Source organism: Chamaea fasciata, unplaced genomic scaffold (genome assembly GCF_029207755.1).
Source record: "Chamaea fasciata isolate MVZ Bird 193981 ecotype frontalis unplaced genomic scaffold, bChaFas1.0.hap1 SCAF_12, whole genome shotgun sequence".
In the NCBI taxonomy this organism is placed as follows: domain Eukaryota; kingdom Metazoa; phylum Chordata; class Aves; order Passeriformes; family Sylviidae; genus Chamaea; species Chamaea fasciata.
In genome coordinates, this window is record NW_027094097.1 from 20,784,255 (window position 1) to 20,802,968 (window position 18,714).

The window sequence follows — 18,714 nt, forward strand, 5'->3', positions numbered from 1 at the left end:
TGCACGATGGTGGAAATCTTCCTGTGCTGGGAACTCTCCCCTGATTTTGCCCATGGGCTGACAGTATCTATCCCAAAGGAGTTTCCTTCTTTTGAAAGCTCTGATTGATAGGAATGTTGAGGGTTGTACAGTTCTTACCTGCTCTCATGCTTTGCTTGAGTCTATACCACATCTTGTGTCTCCTTGGTTAATCTTGGTTCCTGGTAGGAATTTCTGCCTCTCTCAGCCTGTTTGGCTCCCTTTGTGCAGCTCACAGTCAAAGCTCAGGGGCTGAGTCGTCTACGCTTTCTGCTGGAATCACTATCATTAGTGGCACTGGCACGGCAGGAAATGTTCTGAAACAGCCCTGGAATCAGATTGATGTAGCAGAAGCAGTAGGAGGCCTTTAGGTGCCACTTCAGGCTCCTGCTAAGCTTCATCCAGCTCTGCTCAGGTTTTCCAAAAGCAGCATGGTGCTCTGCTTTCCCTTTGGAGAACCACAGCACATCCAAAGCCATGTGCTCCTGTTTTGCAGTTTCCCAAGAGAGCTGAGAGGGAAAAAGTTGAAAAACGTCAGCAGTCGTGTTGGACTCTAAAGGGGAAAACTGAGACCATTTGAATTTCAGTCAGGGAAACATTTTCTTAAATGAGGCTTGTGCCAAGAGTGGGCTGGTGGGAAGAGACAGGAAGGACTCAAAATCATCTGGTTTAGACTTTTTGAGAGCATTTTGGTGCTCAGGGGTTGATATCTATGTGTTGAAAATGCATGTTTGCTGTGTCTGTGTATCCCAGAGAGCAGAACTTGGCCTGCTGGCTGCAAGCGGGAATGCCCAGCAGCCCAGCTTGCCTGCACAGGCAGCAAGAACCCCTGGAGAGCCAAGGTTGGCTTTTAATACTGAAACCACACTGTGAGTCAGTGCTGGTCATGTTTTGAAATATTCCCCCCGCAGGCCCGGCCCCCCTCCCCAGGGCTAGCTCTGGAGAGGCTTTGGAGGAATATCTCCGAAGGGACAGGACAAAAGATTTCAAAAGAGGCTCTTACCCCCAGATTATTCCAAGTCGTTTATTCCTCAAAGGGGTCCAGGGGCCAAAAGAGAGAGAACAAAGAAATCCAGGGGTCTTATCTAGTCTCCTATTTTGGGAGGGTCCTGGCATTCAGCCAATTAGGTGTGGACATGTAGGGAGGAAATTCCAGAAGGGTCAAAAGGCGAGAGACCATTCCCCTAAAGAATTGCAAGGTTTCTCCAGGAGGAAAATGCCTTTGAAGCCCGCAGTCAACAGGCACAACCTGTCTGTGTTTCCATCACTTTCGGGGAGGTGATTGCTGTAATCAGTTGATGATTCTTCCTTGCTGCTTTACTGGCGCTTTAAATTCTCTTTGTCATCTCCCTTTTTTAGGGATTGCTGTGTTCCTTCTTTTGCTTTTCAGGTTTGCTTTTGTTCCCAGTAAGGCCACAGTGTTTGGTCTCCTCTCTTGCTGCTCTGCCTGCATGACTGTATCCCCCAGAACTGCCCTATCCAAAGCTGACCTGCTAGAAAGGAATTTCTTCCTCCCCACAGGAGAATGTGCTGTTACGCTTTCAGGTAGCCCATTCCCTCCGTGGAACACGACTGCATAGCTGTGTGCAGGCAGAAATCAGCAGGTTTTTTGCCCTGTTGAATATGCAGATGATTTGGTTCAGGTGCTCTTGTCTCCATCCTGCCGGTGCTGACCTGCTCGGCCCTTCCTTCCCACCAGGCACTGCCCTACTGCCCCTGGCCAAAATGCTGGAGCCAGACAGAAGGGATTCAAGTTCACCCTTGGGAATTCTGTGCCTGTACCTCCACAGCAGAAAGGGCTTTGGAAAAGGGGTCAAGGAAGGACGTCACCAGGGCATGGACAGGTCTCCTCTTGTCCTGTTTCCTCAAGTGGCAAAATCATGGTTCCATGTCTTTCCTGCAGAATCTTCAGGGGGTGCAGGTCTCCATGGAGAGCTCACCTTACTTCCAGCTGGCGGGCCCCAGTGATGCATGCCGTGCCGTGCCAGGAGGCGCCATTACCGATGTGCACGTCCACTTCACTCCTGACGAGAACAAGGTGAGACTGGAGGAGCCAAAACACAGAATTATCTCCAAAGCCATTGTTGTCCCTGCACTCTGGGTACAGCCCATGCTGTGAGCTTGGCTCCAGGCCGTGGGCAGGCAGCCTGCAGCCAGTCCCAGCTTGGCATGTGCTGTCAGGCCCTGCACCCAGGCCTGACAGGCCCTGCTTCCCCTCGCTGCACATTCCTCTGAGCATTCCCAAGGGAAGAAAGATGCCCAGGGAACAGTAGGCAAACGGTAGAGGGGTGTTGATAGATGTCTGGCCATCTCTAGGTATAGTGGAAGGGGTTTCATTATTCTGCAAAGTACTAGAGGAACAAAGAGGTCAGAGAGCTTTCCGCCTTCCTGACGGGCAACAGCTTCCCTGCCTCACCCGGGGCTGGAGCAAGGACGGTGCTTTTTCACACCCTCTGTTCTCCAGCCTTGCGGCTGTGCTGTCCCAGAGCACAGCTGACCATGATACGGCTGCAAGGCCAGGGCAGAGGATGTGCTGTGCCCGTGGGCCCAGCCTGGCACAGGCACACTGAGCTCTAGGTGCCCTTAGTCAGCAGGAGCTTGGTGAGCTGCAGGGGACTTGGACACCTGCCTGAAAGAGCTCGTGTAGGGCAGGTACAGCCTGCAGGCAGGCAGACCTGTGGGCCCAGAGCCGGTGGCAGCGACACTGCTGCGGCTCTGTCTTCATGCCTGTCACTGTGGCTGCTCTGTCAGCTGGCGCCCATTCCATGCCAATTGTGCTTTTGCGTGATAGTTTGAACACCAGTGCCGAGGCCCTGGCAAGTCTGCTCTCAGCGCTGTGATCTGGAGGCTCGTTCATACAGAGGGGTTTAGGACATGGCATGGAAGGGAGGAGGCCTTGCAGGGAAACAAAGAGAGGCTCTTTGCAACAGCATCCTGCTACCTCTTAGCACTGTTCTTCTCGTGACTTGGTTGGAGAGGCAAAGTTAGAGGGGAGTTCTGAGCAAACAGATATTTCTACACCAGGCCAGAGGTCCAGGATCTCTTTGGGTGCAGCTGTTCTCTCAGTTTCCTTTTGCTGCTTAGATTCAGTTTAACACTTTGTCCTATTCTCAATCAGTGGGAATATAGTAACCTAAGGAGGAATGTCCTGTGTTCCCTAGCTCCATGTTCCTTAGAAGGGACTTAGGAATTATTTAACATCATTAAAATTGAGAGTAAAAATTATGGTGGCCCTGGGCACTTGTCTGTATGACCCAAGTGACACAAGAGCTTAATGCCACTGAGATAGGTTTTGCAAAGTGCACTGCTGCCTTTAAAATGTGAGATATTAGTAGAACTTATTGTTCATTTGGGGGTGGAATAGGTAAATTGATACCCTTGAAGGGATATAGGAAATGGCTTTTCTTCTGCCATGGAGATGGCACCAAATGACCTGTGCTGAGACAGTTTCTTTTCCTGCAGGTTTATTCCCATGAGCTCGTCTGCGTCAGTGGAGAGGAAAGGATAGTTGTGCCAATTCGGGCCATCCCTGCCCGAGCTATCCTGGACTTCCCAGACGAGCTGGACTTCTCAAAGTGTCCGGTCAAGGGCAGCACCCGCAAGAGTCTGCTGATTCAGAATTGTGGTAGTGTGGCAGCTCATTACCAGCTGAGCACCGAGAGGTGAGGCAGCTCATCTGTCCTTGTGCAAAACACCTTTGGGGGATAACAGAGTTGGGAAAGAACAACAAAAGGAACCAGAGCATGGGAGCTGCTGCCCTGCGTCGCCGGCTGGAAATGGGCAGGATGGATGGCATCTGCTCTTGCTTTCAGTGTTCTTAGCAGGATGCAGCCTTTGAGCTTTCTCTGCCCCAGATTTCCTGGGGGGTGCTGGAACATGTTAGTTGCTGGCTTGCGCCCTCCTGAGCACAAGCAGCTTCTGAAATGGGTACTCACCACTGTCAGCCAAACAGACCCATTCTCTGGGAGGACACAGGCACATGGCTTTCCAGTGGTGCCTGCATCAGATGCCCAACATGAGCTGTGTTGCAGGCAGCCGGTGCAGTTCCTGTTACTTAAAGCTGATCTGATTTCCCTTGTCAGCTGAGGGCATCAGTCCCCTCTTCTGTTCCACGATGAACCTTTGAAAGCCGGTTTAAAATTTCAAACACGTGCTTTAAATCTCTGAATAAGGTCGTGCCCCCTTTCATTGAGATCTCATTTTATATATTCTGAAGTTCCTGTGTTTCTGCTGTTTTTTCATTTTGGTTTGTGTTAAATGTTTGCCAAAAGATCATGAATTCTTCATTGGGAACTTTCATAAATGTCAAGCTCCTCCAAGGCCTATCAATACACCACATGCCCATAGGCATAGGCACAGGTGTATTAGAAACATGAGACATTTAGTGACTATGTGAAAAGCAATTGGGCTGATTTAGAAGATAAAAGTATAGAATAACTTTCTCTAGAGGGGACCTCTGGAAATTGTCCGAGCAAATACGCTGCTCAAAGCAAGACCAGTGTCCGGGGATTGCAAGGGGCCATTGGGAGATCTGGAGTTGTCTTTAGATGCCATACAAGGAAACAAACATACAAATGGACTAGTTAAAAAGCCGAAGAAGACCTATTAAAACCCCTCCATGACCTTATCTTTTCTGCCTGTCGGGTGCAGTAGTGATTCATTGAAAGGGTAGATCTAACAGGATGAGAACTATCTTAAGGAACAGCTGACAATTAACTCACTATATTGCTCTAATCAAGCCATAAAAGGCCAAAATTTATCCTGCCAGCCCCATCTCTTGGCAGTGGTTTTCATTTGGTTATTATAGCGTCAGGGATGTCTCCTTCACAGTCCTTCTTATCTGTGGGCTCAGGGAACAGCTTAGTGATGTTGACTGAAATTCAGAGGAGTTAAGTTTAACTGTAGAGCTTGTGTCCTTGGGTCTTGGGGAGCCAGGTCTATATGAGAGATGACTGCTCCAGCAGGAACAGGGGAGTCTGGTGGGTACAGCCTGGGGTGGGATGTAGGAGATGCAAGGGCTGATTTGCACTCAGTTTTTCAGCCCTGACAACTGAAACTTGGCTGGATCCTCTTCTCCTGGTAATTTGAAAATAAGAAGATATCTTCTTTCTCACGCAACCCCTGAGGTCACTCCCAGGAGTGTTATTCGCATCCTGCCATCTGAGGGCAGGAGTATGTAACATGGGGCAGGAGTGGGAAGGGAAGGGAAGGGAAGGGAAGGGAAGGGAAGGGAAGGGAAGGGAAGGGAAGGGAAGGGAAGGGAAGGGAAGGGAAGGGAAGGGAAGGGAAGGGAAGGGAAGGGAAGGGAAGGGAAGGGAAGGGAAGGGAAGGGAAGGGAAGGGAAGGGAAGGGAAGGGAAGGGAAGGGAAGGGAAGGGAAGGGAAGGGAAGGGAAGGGAAGGGAAGGGAAGGGAAGGGAAGGGAGTGCTGAAGTGTGGCCAGGGACTCCCTTAACTGGCAGCTTCTCTTTCTGGCAAAATTCCTGACAAAACAATAAGAAAAAAATCCTGTGCCTTGCCCACACCAGGCACCGATCCCCCAAGCCCCAGCAGAGACCTGCAGCAGTGCTGGCTCACCCTCGGGGCAGATGTGGGAGCTCGTACAGTAATCGGGCTCCGGGGCTGCTGGGGCCTTGTCTTTCCTCCTCTCTCCCCAAAGTCTCACATCCAGCACATAAACATTGCTGGCCCAAGGCTTCTCCATCAGCCACTAGTGATGTTCTCACTAGTGGTAATGGAGCAGGTCAGGCCCATAACTGCAGCAATAGGTCCTTAGTGAGCAGAACCTGAAGCAAGTTCATCAGCTGTCACTACTGACATGAATGAAATTCAGCTTGCCAGATGTTCTCTATATTTTTGTGTGTGATAAGTTCATCACCAAACTCCCCAGAACACCCTTTCTGTGCACAGATTGACCACCAGCAAAGCACTGAGGAACTTTTGTTTCCTCAGTGGGGCTGTGGAAGAGCACAAAGCCCAGCAACTTCTGGGCAGAAGCACATTTCACCTGAGCTGTCCCTGAGCATCAAAGCACGGAGTCTTGTGTTTGTCAGGCAAGAACTGTTCACCTGGTGACCAATCCTAATTGCTCCTGTTACATCCAAAGTGCACCAAGACATTTGCGTAATTATTTCCAACACATTGCGCAGAGTTTGTCTGGTGAGCCAAGCAAACAGTTGCCAGCCTGGATGACAACCCAGGGCCCCAGACTGCACTGCTGGTAAATACACAAAACCCTCCTGTTCTGCCTCCTCGATGTGCTCCTGCTAATGGTGCTTCATATGGCTGGGATTGGATCCTTCAGATTGTAAATGGCATCCTCCGTTTGGGTCTTGTTTCCATGTCACTGTAATGCTCTAATCTGCATTTGCACTCTTTCAGAGTTTTGATTGCTCCTTTTTGTAGAGCAGCTTTCATTGAAATGCTGACAAAATGTGCTAATTCAGGATCTTTTCAAGGTAAAATAAACCAAAGAGCCACGCTGCAAATTCAACAGTAGTTATTCCGTGGTCTTCAATAGAAAGTTCCTTCTCCCTGTCTGATTCCTAGGCTGTAATCTCACAAGAGAGATAGTGCCCTAACATTTGCATCTCTTGAGAGGAAGTTTATAGGTAGCAGGAAATGAGAAATTCCTGAGGCAGTCAGCGTCGAGTTATGCATGCAGATAGCTCTTAACTCTCTCTGTGCTTTTTCACAAACCATTCTCTGATGGGATTGCTGGCAGTCAGAAGGCTGGATGCAGAGTATGGGGGAGATTAGGTCGTTTTATCCCACAGGATCTTCTGAGGGCTGGATCTCCTCAGAAGTGGGTCAGTAGCTGTTTCTGATCCTGGCTGTTCTGTCTGTCTTGGCCGTAGTTTGTTTGCTCCCTGCTTGCCCAAGTGAGCTGAAGTGACCTGCACTGCAGAAAGAATGTCATGGCCAGAATTCCCCCCAAGTCCTGATCCTCTCTTTGTGTTGCAGTCCTTTCTCCGTGGTTCCAGCCGAAGGAATTCTGGGCCCTGGTCACACCATGCAGGTGACAGTGGGATTTCACCCGCTGACGTGCGGTGACCATTTCGGGTCCCTGGTGGCGCGCTGCACAGGTGAGTGCTGGGCAACGCACGGGACACAGGACAGTTCTCCACCATCACTCCCTGTTCATCCCTCTCAATTCCCTCTAGATGTACCTCCTCTGTTCCAGCTCTGCCCCAAAGAAAACTGAAATAGCTGGTGTTTAAATGGTTGAAAAAGTGGATCCCCTCTAACAGGGCTGAGATTTTTGGAATTCTGTTTTGCTGGGTGTTGCAGAGTGGAGGAAGGAGGAACCCTGATTCTCCACTACTGTGTGGCTACGCCTGGGTGAAGTTTTATTTTACTCCTGGGCAGTGCTGTATGTGAGCTGCGAGGTCTCCATCAGACTCTCTCCAATGCAGTGTATTTCTTGCACACCTCTGTCCTGTATGCCGCTTCTCCACTGGCTTGTCACAGACCCTTTTACTATGTTGCCCTCTACACATCCATGCAGTTTTTGCCTAATAACATCTTCAGGCCCTCAAGTTCCTGTATGGTGACAAATCAAGACAAATTTTTCCTCGTCCCCATTTCCCAGGCCGTTCATGCTGTTGCAAACCTCTCACATCTCCCATTTGATTTCTAGACTGAGGAATCCCATTCAGACTTCATATAGAAGCTGCTCTGTACTTATTAATCTTTCCTTGTCCTTTTGTATTTAACCTGAAATGCTCCATCTTGGTTTTTGAGATCAGGACAATGTAAAATATTTCAAGACTGATGGGGCTGTGGGTTTGGACAGGAAGATGACGATGATGATGATTTTTATGGTGTTCATTTTGTAGTGGTTTGTCATATTGCAAAGCCAGGCTGGTTGTGTTTCCTCTCCTGTGTCCCCTCCTGCTGTGGGCTGTCACTTCACCTGTTCCTCTGGGTCTCCTTTTTCTGCCCACATGCCCCCAGGCGTATTTGCTTGTCAGCAACAAGGGATCCAAGGGATCAGGAGGGGCAGGAGTCTCGTGGGATGCGCAGGGGAGACCTCGGCAAGCCAGGATTGACCAGGGCTCCTCAGTGTCACCTGAAGGACTTTGATGCAGAAATCCCAGTGGTCTGAGTGGGTCACCTGAGCACATCTGACAAATCCCACTGTACATACTGTCACCTTGGGGCCAAATCTCTACAAACACCTTGGAAATAAGGTGGTTAAGGAGGTGCCCAGGACATCCTCACGCCGTACACACAGAGCTGTCAGGACGTGATAAATGTACTGATCCATGGAACTGCTAATACATTTAAAAGCTATGACACTTTCTTCCGTGACCTGTGGTTTGCTTTGTTCCTTGTGCTTCCATCAGCAACTGAGCTAGCTGAGCAAAGACTCTGCTTTGTTCCAGGTGAAGAAAGTTTCTTCACATTCCTTCGCGCAGAAGCTGCAGATGTCAACATTGGATTGAGCACATATTCCATGAAGGTTGAGAAGACTTTCATCACCACATCAAGCCACACAAGCATGTTCATCAGAAACAGGAGTAACATCACAGCCCACTTCCAGTGGAAGATGTTTCCTACTGAGGAAGCCGACAATGAAGAGAAGAGGAGGTTGGTTTGAAAGATACGTTTCAGTGAGATACATGGCCCAAGACTGAAACTAATGCATGGCCTCAGGGGGGTGTTGGTGATTTTGAATGGTTTAGGCCAAGTAAACCATCCCTGGCCTTAGGGTGTGTGTCCCTGGGCTTCAGGAGCTCAGCACAGCATTCCAGTTCCATTTATACTCCAACCAAGGATGGCATTTTGGGAAGGAAAGGTTGATTGCAATGACTGGATTTCCTCAAGTTCTAATTGGGCTTTTGCCTCCCTAATCTTCTTCCTACATGACCTGGCAACATCCTTAAACGTTTCCTGAGTTGCCAGCCCCTCTTTGCAAAGGCGATACGCCCTCTTTTTTCCCCTTAGTTCCTTCCAAATCTCCTTGCCCATCCAGGCTCGTTGTCTTCCCTGTCAGCTCATCTTTCAGCACACAGGGACAGTCTGTTCCTGTGCCTTCAAGACTTCTTTCTTGAAGTATGTCCATCCTTCCTGGACCCCTTTGTTTGTAAAGGCTGTTTCCCAAGGTCCTCTCCAAAACAATCTCTTGAACAGGCCGAAGGCTGCCTTCCAGAAGACCAGAGTGGAAGTTTTGTTGATGCCCCTCCTTGTTTCACTGAATGTTGAAAACTCTGTTATTTCACAGTCACTGTACCCCCAGACAGTGGTGAACAGATGAAGTTCTTTTAGTTCTTAGGGAATCTCCTGGTGATATCCAGTACCTGGATCCCAGGGAGGCAGCAGGCTTCCCTGTGGAACGGATCCGCTCGATATACAGGGCCCTCATTTCCCCTTAGAAGGGATTCACTTACTACCACTACCCTTCTTTTCTTCGTAATACTTTTTTCCAATTACATTTATTTTCATGCCAGTTTGTGTCCTAGCCTGTCACCAGGACATTTTGTTTTTCCTTACTTCCAGTCTTAGGGATGGTGTTAGCTCTAAGGCCTACTCTCCTGCTGTCAGAGATGCTTTTGAGATCTCAGAGCAGAGAGGACTTTTTTTTATGAGAGGAGCTAGTGCAGGATCCTTTCCCTCTCTGGCCATTCTACTACCATGCACTGGGATGGGACCCAAAAAGCTCTGGATCCTGAAAAGATGATCTCTCCAGGAGTTTGCTGTCTGTCTCCTGCACCAAGAAGTCCCTTCCCCTCTCACAGCCTCTGTTTTCATGCATATAAAACCTTGGATGTCACTGAAGGGATGCGGTGCCTGAATTCATCAATTTCCTTTGGAAGTGCTCTGGGATGCTCTTGTGAAAGGCAGAGTAGGGAACAGGGCAGGTCCAAAATGGAAGAAAAAAAGAGCGATGTTGGTAACACGTAACCACAACCCAGCTTCGTCTCCCTTTCCCAGGGAAGTCCTGCAGTGGGTGCTCCGTGATCTTTATCTGCCTCCCCCGAGCAGCTCAGTTGTAGGAAAAGCCAGCTGAGGTGGCTGGTGGATTCTCCCTAAGTTTTGGCAGAGGCTTTGAGGCAGGAGACTCTCTTGAGGGATGCTGGCTTTCCAAAGCTCTCCTGAGCTTGCAAGTGTGGAGTAAAGCTACCTGCTGAGCTAGTGCACAACAAGTTATCTTCTGATCCAATTGGGACCCTCGTGGCTTGGGGTCAGCCCTTGCTGGGGAGCTGCCGCTCCTCCCCAAGTGCTTTGCTCTCCCGCACTTCCGCTTCTCTCTGCAAATATGCGGCTCATTAAATGACCTGCTGGCTTTGTCTCTCCCTGCGGCTGCAGGCAGTGTGATTTGCTGGAGCCACCACCAAAGGTCTGGATGGAAGACTTCATGGAGGAGAAAAAAATAAAGAAGGTGAAGGGCTTTTGTGAAAATCGCACCGCCCTCCTGAGCCAAAAGGTCCAGGAGGAGAAGGCAAAGGTGCAAGAAGACCCCCTGCTGTTCTCCAATGACTTTTGTTTTCATTGAGCCAATGGTAAGTGATAGCTGAGAACCTCATTTTCCTCCTCTTCCTTCTCTTCCTTCTCTTCCTTCTCTTCCTTCTCTTTCTCCTCGTCCTCCTCCTCTTCCTTCTCCTCCTTCTCCTCCTTCTCCTCCTTCTCCTCCTCCTCCTCTTCTTCCTCCTCCTCCTCTTCCTCCTCCTCTTCCTCCTCCTCTTCCTTCTCCTCCTCCTCCTCCTCTTCCTCCTCCCGCCCACCCTACCCCCGCCCCTTCCCCCGGGTGCGGTCACTCAGCAGGTCCTCAGCTGGCTCGGTGTGCTCAGAGGGAGGACATGGAGTTTCTGGTGCGGCTGCAGAGCTCACTGCTGAAAGTATTTCTGCCCTGCAGGCTCAAGGCAGGGCTGGGAGCCTGACAAAGCTGAGCTCTGCTGCCAGGGCTCGAGCTCAGGGCACTCCGTGTCCTTGAAGTGTCCACAGGGACCAGTTTTTGTAGGTAGGGGCTCCCCCGACACGTGCTGCTGCGTGGGGTTCAGCGGAGGGTGTTGGAGCAGTGCCAGTTCATGGATTGACCTGAAGCATGCAAGGGTTCGCTGGGAAAAGGAGGCCAAATTCAGCCCAAGGTTAATCGTAGAAATGCCTGTCCCTTCCTCTAACCACGACTCGCACTGTTTGTGAGTCTCCCAGTGTCATCTGTGAGCCTGGACACAAGGGTGGGAGGTTATAATGGGCATTTTGAGTTCTCTTGCACACGGGGACAGTAAACCTTTTCTTTTTCTGTTTATGCAAGCAAACGCCCATGTCCTCCCATCAGCCAGAGCCCTGATTCTGAGTATTGGCATTGTGAGAGATGATGAATGCCTGGTGTCTGCACAGTGCAAAATCCCTTCTCATCCTGGAGTAAATCCTAGAATAATCCCAACCTCTGCTTTCTTTGAAAAAAGGTTAAACTAATATTTTTCTTTCCAAGGAAGGGGATCGTGTTCTTGGTTACTCCTATGGCCCATCTAAGGCCAAGAGCCACCAGTGCACAATGGCAGTTAGGTACCACTGTAGCTGACTGCAGCATGATGTGACCAGGAGCTTGTGTCAGAGCAGCAGGAACATTGTGGAGAGTGGGGGCTGATCAGCTGAGCATTGAGAGCGCCCAGTGGTGTGTTGAGCTGGGTTTAGAGTGTTTCCTTGGGCTCCTTATGTTGTTCGCTCATCACTGATGCTCTAAAGAAAGGCTTAGAGGAGTGGTTGAAAACAAGAAGTGTGAAGTTTGAAGATAAATCTTTTTCTGTCTCTTTCTGTTTCAGGAGGGAGAGATTGGGCCACGTTGTTCGGCTGAAATCAAGGTGACCTTTAAACCCCTGGAAGCACTGGAGTATCAGAGTGTGGCCTACTGTGACATCTCAGGTACAGCTCCTTTCCCCTGCTTCTCTCACCCACAGTGAAGCCATGGAGCAAGCCTGAGCCCACTGGGCTCCCATGTAACTGCTGGGAAGAGTTCCTGGTCAGCAGGGCAGTGCTGGCACATCCCCAGTGTCCCTGCAGCTTCCAGGGAGTCTCCCATGCAAGGCCAGGGCTCGGAACACCTGTGTCTGGATTGCTGATCCCAGAACAACCCAGGCAGTGCAGGGAGATGTTTTCATGGCACAGCTTTGCCAGCATTTCCTCAAAGGCCAAGGAGCTGCAGAGCAGAACAGCTTTAGTGAACAAGCACTAAGCCCCTCTAGACCACTGACCTCCAGGATGGGTCCATTTGACGTGGATCCACCATCAGGCAGTCGGAACTGAGTTAGAAATGTGCTCCCTGAGCCTGGATCACCTCCAGACACCACCAGGCCAGCGGAGGCGGAGCCCCGCTGAGCCCAGGGTGTTGGTAGAAGGACCACCCTTGGCCAGCACCTGCTTCTCTCCCTGTGTGGGAATTGTCACCTTGCAGCTCTCAGTCTGTGCAAACAGAACACAGTGCCGAGTGTCAGAAGTGGAGGACAGCAGTCCTGTGCTGCTGGGCCAGGTGGTTTGGCAGTTGTTGCCTGGCAGTTTGCCAGGTAGCAATTGCCAAAGTCTTCGTGAGCTTTGTGCCTTCACCGAATGGATTTCAAAGCTCCTCTAAGTGCATGGGGAGGAAACCCTAGAGTCATAGTATGTTAAGGATGGAACGGACCTCAAAGACTGTCTAGTGCCAAGGCCCCTGCCATGGGCAGGGACACCTCCCACTAGACCAGGTAGCTCCAAGCCCCATCCAGCCTGGCTTTCAACACTTTCAGGGCTGGAACCTCCACAACTCCCCTGGGGAACCTACTCCAGCGTCTCACCACCTCACAGTAAAAAAATTCTTCTCAATATCTAACCTAAATTTCCTTTCTTTCAATTTATACCTGTCACTCCTTGGCCTGTTGCTACAGGACACCAGAGATGTTTTAAACTCAGCAAACTGGTGGCTAAAATTGGAAACCAGCCCAAGGAATGGGTTAGAAATTGCAAGTCAGCCCCAGGGGATATCTCCTGAGGGAAGAGAAGGGTCCATATCTTCTGCTGCAGCATCAAGAGCTGGTTGCATGCAGCTCAGAATCAGGGTCTAGCATTGAGGCAGCCTGGAAAATCCAGTAGAACAGAGGGAATTATTGTACTGAAATGGACATCTCTCCCCAGGCCGTGAGAGCAGGCTGGCCCTGCGCCTCAGAGGGGAAGGCCGCAGACCCTTGGTTGAACTCAGCTGTGATACCCTGAACCTTGGGGAAGTTTTTGTCAAAACCGCCCACACCCATGAGGTGAGCACCAGGGGTTGGGATGGATCCTGATGGCTCCTGAGGCAGCAGCAAGCCTGGTGGACCTGTGGAATTCCTGGCAACCTGGGCAGTTGTGAGCAGGGAATAGCTGATGTACTGGTCAAATCTGGGCGCGGGGGGGAAGGGGGTGTTCCAGAAAAATGTGTCTGTTGTTCATGAAGCCCCAGTCCCTTCTTTTGGGCAGCCTTCCATAGGGATCAGCTGGGAGGCTTCCTGCAAAACAACCCCTTTTGACCCAACGCTGGGTCAAAAAGCTGTTCAGAGGCTTTTGTGGCAGCACCAGACACAAGGCACCTTTGTACTGGGCTGTTCGGAAGCAGCTGGGACAAGCTGGCTACATTTGAGCTTCAGTCCACCGCAAACAATTTTTAGTCAAGTGTCTCCTGCTCATTCCTGGAAGTCACAGGAAAGCCATCCAGCCTCCTGGCTCAGTGCAGGCCCTTGCAAAGGGCTTGAGGATTCTTTCCCTTGCTGTCCAATCCCTCACCACACTTCAGGCTTGGTGCATCTCTGGCTCTACAAAGAGAAAAGTGTTCCTGGGAATAAAGCAAAAGATTTTTCTACCTATTTGCCTCCCCCCTGTTGGGGGTCAAGTTTGCAAAAAAAAAAGAGAGAGCAACTGAAAGAGGCAGAAAACGAGGCACTACATCATGCCAGACACTTTCAGAAGTTTGGTTGTGGAAGAGAAAGACACGTTGAGTTTTCTTACCAAAAGATGGCGCTGTCTGTACATTTTGATGTTGATGCCTCCTTCTCAGTGTATTGTTTTCACGGTATGGGAAAAGGTAAATGCGTAGATACGGTACTGCTGGAGCTGTGCTGACTGGGGCAGCAGCAGCTCTGTGGTGATTCACTACGCAGCTGCAATCACCCCACGTTGCTCTCAGGGCCAGGTCTGAATGAGCTTGGTGCTACTGACCAGAGGTGGACTGCTCTGTGTCCGTGGGATAACCCCAGGGTGACTCCAGTTATGTGGAGTTATGTGAGCTTCGCATGAAAACCCAAAGGCAGAACTTGTCCTGTTGTATTTTTTTGACTTCTGCCGTCCAGCAGCACAAAGCATCTTCTGCCTTTTCTGGGTGTTAATTGCGCCATTAGAAAATGACTCCCAAGAAGGGAAGATTTCACGTGTACTTGCATTTTGTTTTCTTGCTGCTGCAGGTGAAACTGATGAACAAAGGAGTTCTTGATGCTCCCTTCACCTATATCCCTTCAAACACGGAAGTGGGCTGCTGCTTCAAGTTTGTACCCGAGGAGGGCCTCATTGCACCAGGTGGGATCCAGACTATTCAGATCTCCTTGGATGCCGCCGTGTTGGGGCGGTTTGAGGAACCATTCCAGTTCCGTGTGGCTGGATCTCCTACGCCTGTGATCCTGACCATCGAGTAAGGACTCTGGGAGCTTACTCTGGGTGGGCACATCTGTAGCTGTCTCTGGGACATCCCCCACCTACCTCATTTTGGGGTCGGGCAGAGAAAAAAGATGTTTCCTGAGGTCTTAATCTCTGCTCTGATCCTGGCATTGCCTTAGTGTGGGGGTGCCTGCTGCCCTGTGTGGTACCCGGGAGCTGGAATGACTCCTCCCTGCAGGGATGTCCCTCTGCCTTGGGCCATGGCAGGCAGTGGCATGGATCAGCTTTGGGCAGTAGCTGCTCTGGGATGTCCCCCCTGAGCACCCAGCAAGGCCCCCAGGGCTTTGGAGATGGGCCAGCCTGGGTGATTCTCCACCAGCAGCAGTGTTTTGAAAAACTTCTGTTAATAATCCATCCCAAACGGGCAGCAGCAGCCTCAGCTCACCTCTCATGGCCATGCATGGAGGCAGGCTGTGCTCCGAGCTCCTGTGCAGAGTGCTCTGCTACCTCCTTTCCACAGCCAGGAAAAGGCTGATGTGGGAGACAGGGAACTGTGCAGCAGGAACCGTCCCAAGGACATGGGCTTCATCCCATAATCCTGGCCCTGCAGAAGGGAGAAGGGGTGATGATGGGGGAGGCAGAGCTCAGTCCTCAGGACCACAGCAGCATGAGGGCTTGTCCCTGCTAGCCTGAGGCGTGTGCTGGTAGGATAACGTAGTGTAAGCAGGAAAGCTGATGCTGGCTGCTCTGGAGCTTTGGAGCTAGGCTGCTGCTGTTGGGAGGCACTGGATCAGGGCAATAAAGAAATGAAAGCAATCTGCAGTTGATTATACCAATAAGATAAGGGAGATGGATTAAAAAGAACATGAAACTTATTACTTAGCAGGAGAACAGTGTTGACTAGGTCTGCCCATAGTAGAGAAACAACTACACTGGCTTTGCTTTTGGAGAAAAAGTGCTGCTATTTTTATTTTGGAAATCAAGAGGGAACCTTTCACCATCAAATAATTGATTCTCCTCTGTCCCTCCCCCAAACTGGTCATGCGTGGGATGTTATTCCATAAGCAGCTTTCTCCTTGAGCAAGAGAAGGTGTCTCTTGTTGAGATGTGTAGAGCGGAGCCAGGGACAATCCTGTGAACACAGTAGAAGACACAGTTCACTGGTCCTTGACTTTTAACCAAAAGGCAGGGTGCGCATTGATTGGCGTCAACCATGAAATAAACTCGTGTTGGGCAGCTTCAAGTGCTGCCTTCAGTGGATGTTGGTGACTTTTAGTGCCTGTCTGCTGAGTTCAAGGCCAGGGGAGGAGGTGTGGTAGATTCAGGACACCCATGTTTGGTTGTTTAAGCTATTGCTCCTGGCTGTGCCAGCTGGTGCACTAGTGACAAGCTGGTCCTTTCCTCTAGGATTCATCTGTCCACTGTGTAGAACTGTTAATGCTCTTTTTGGAGGATGTTTGGGGCTCCCCTGGCTTCATGTCTCAAAACTCTGTCTGTAATGATTGTGTGGGTCAAAATCTCCTGAGAAAGCTCCTCCATGGGAAGACCAGTTACAGCCAAGTAGCAAAGCAGGGAACCTGTGGCTGGAAAGGCTGGTTACAGAAGTTTGTGGGGACACCTTTATGTCCATCCCATTACAGATGGGGAAACTGAGGCACGGAGACACATCTGGATGGGTTTTCAGGGTCCCTCATGGGACCACCGGCAACTTGGGGGCTTTTCCTGCCTGCCCTGCGTCCAAAGCCCCATCAGTGGCTGTGGGCTGCTGGCCTCTTGGCTTTAGCTGCCTCCTGTGCACATGGACACTGTGCTGAGCACATGGTGGTGTGTTGATTTGAAACCCACGATGCCCCTGACACCAGGTTTTGTGCCCCCAAGCCACGACAGCCGGAGGCTTTGCAATTCCCTTTAACGCAGCCATTTCCTCCTGTGTCCCTGTCATCGCAGGGGGTGTGTCGTTGGGCCGACTTTACACTTCGACACCGATGAGCTCGACTTCGGTGACATCTCCTTTGGTGAGTGTTCCCTGCGCTGGGACACAGCGGGAGGGATCTGTGTGCTCCAAAATGGAGCACTTGAACGTAAAAGCATCCAGCACTGCTCATGTTCTGCCACAACAGCCTCTTCAGGGTGTGAACTGCAGGTGCCTCAGGTAGCATTTTGCCATTGTGGGATCAAATAGGAGCAAGTATTTTCTGGTGTCTCTGTCCTGGTTTAAAAGACAGATTCTGCCAAGGAAGGTGGCAATCTTCACGGAATGGAATGATGACCCTCCTCTCTCCAAATTACTGTACCTTTGAAATTACAGGGCTTCCAGGCAAAAATATGGAAAAGGAATAGCAGTTCGTTACTAGAGTATATCCGGACAGCACAGACAACAACGCAATGCCAGAAGTTTCCAACCCGCCGAGTCCTGTTTTCCCCTTTGGTGTGGTTATGATCACAGGCTGGAGGAGCGGTGGGCTCTGGCAGGGCAGTGATTTCCCTCCCAGCCGGCACGGGCAGGGAGGGAAGGAGGAAATCGCTGCTTTTGCAAACTACGGGCAGCAGGAGATGTGGGCACTGGCAATCGGGAGCAGGCAGAAGCGGGGACGGCGGGCAGGTTCGATCACGGTGCTGAGCCCGGCGTCAAGCGCACGACGTCCCGCAGCAGCACGCTGCCGACCTTCCCGAGCCCCGGCGGAAGGACGGAAAGGTCTGCCCCCTGCAAACCTCGGCTCCGACTTCACAACCGCCCGCGGCATCACGGCACAGCTCCCAAAGAGCCCCGGATGGAAAAGCCCACCCGCACAGCCGAGACCACCCCAAACCCCCTGTATTTCCCTTCCCAGACTGAGGCCAAAATTCACTACGAAACCTAAACTCATAACAATGAAGTTGTTGAACGTTTTAAGAAAACTAATTGCCTCTCCTGATCTGCTTCTTCGCCACCCTGCATCACCACTGAGGCACTTGTTAAGTTGCCTTTTGAATAAATGAAACAAGAAAGGCAACAGGTAGAAACGCATTCCTAAGGTCTCTTCAGCTGAAGGCAGCTGTTGTATCTTTGCTTCTTTTTAACTGTTGTTGACTGTTGTCTGCATGTGGTGACCTCAGTCTCATTTGAGGTTTTGACATCTGTGTTTGTCCCTTTTGTGCTTCTCTTGCCTCCCTGCTGGAGTCACTGCTGGAGCCGGCAGTGATTACTGTTGATGGGCACAGAGAAGCTCTGGGCTGCGCCTGCAGTTGTTTTTTTCCCCCACCTGTGTTCAAATGACTCTTGGTGAGCAGGCCTGGGGAGAAGTCTCCTCCCCACAGAGCTGGCCAGCCAGTCCACTGCAGAGCGGGTTGTGGCTGGTGTCCGGGCTCTGCAGGACATCCCCACCATGCGTGGCACTATCTCTGGCTTTCCAATATGGAAAGCAAATCTCAGAGTTAAGGTGGGGTAAACCCTTGCAGGCAGCAATCACAGTGAGTAGTATGGGTGCGATGTCCCCGCTTGTTGGGTCAAGGCTCGGGTTTGCCTCCAGCTGAGTGGGCTCTGAGCTGTCACATGCCCAGTCTGTTTGGCCCAAACCAAAAGACGCCTTAAGAATTCTGCAGAGAGAAACTGCATTAGGGTGCTTTGCATCACGTTCTAGTTCCTGATTCCATCCTCACTTTCTTCTGCTGTAGCTTCTTCTCAATGGCGACTCACTCTTTATGTATCTTGAAAAGGGTAGGAGTGTTGGCAGACTTAACAGGGAATTTTACAGTTTGAATTTTCAGAGGAAATGCTTGGTCTGGGTGCACAGTCATCAGGGAGAAATAACTGGTGCTGGTTTGGGGCAGGTGAGGGAGCTTCTCCCCATCAGAAAGAGAGAAGCTTGCAGTGTTGAGCAGGGCTAAGAGCAGGCATTTTCAAGGCTGCAGTCTGGAATCAGTGTTAAAGGGAACTAAGTGACGACTAATTCCTCTTGCAGCTTCTCAGTAATCTGTAGTTCAGATAATAAAGAGCTAAACTCCAATCACGCTTTCATGCTACCAGGGTATTCCCACCGGGAGTCACGACATAACTGGTGCCTAAATGGATATTTGTGTCCTTTTCCTAGGCTTTCCCTACACCAAGACCTGTCGCCTCA

The 18,714-nt window shown here is 50.6% G+C and overlaps 1 protein-coding gene across 1 annotated transcript in view; it reads left to right on the plus strand.

Annotated features, from left to right (window-relative positions):
• The window catches only part of LOC136296103 (hydrocephalus-inducing protein homolog), a 195,479-nt gene that overhangs the window by 973 nt on the left and 175,792 nt on the right, over positions 1-18,714 (plus strand). Inside the window, 4 exon segments of the mRNA XM_066194927.1 lie at positions 1,922-2,056; positions 3,481-3,680; positions 6,980-7,101; positions 8,404-8,608. Of these exon segments, the coding sequence (XP_066051024.1) occupies positions 1,922-2,056; positions 3,481-3,680; positions 6,980-7,101; positions 8,404-8,608 (662 nt within the window).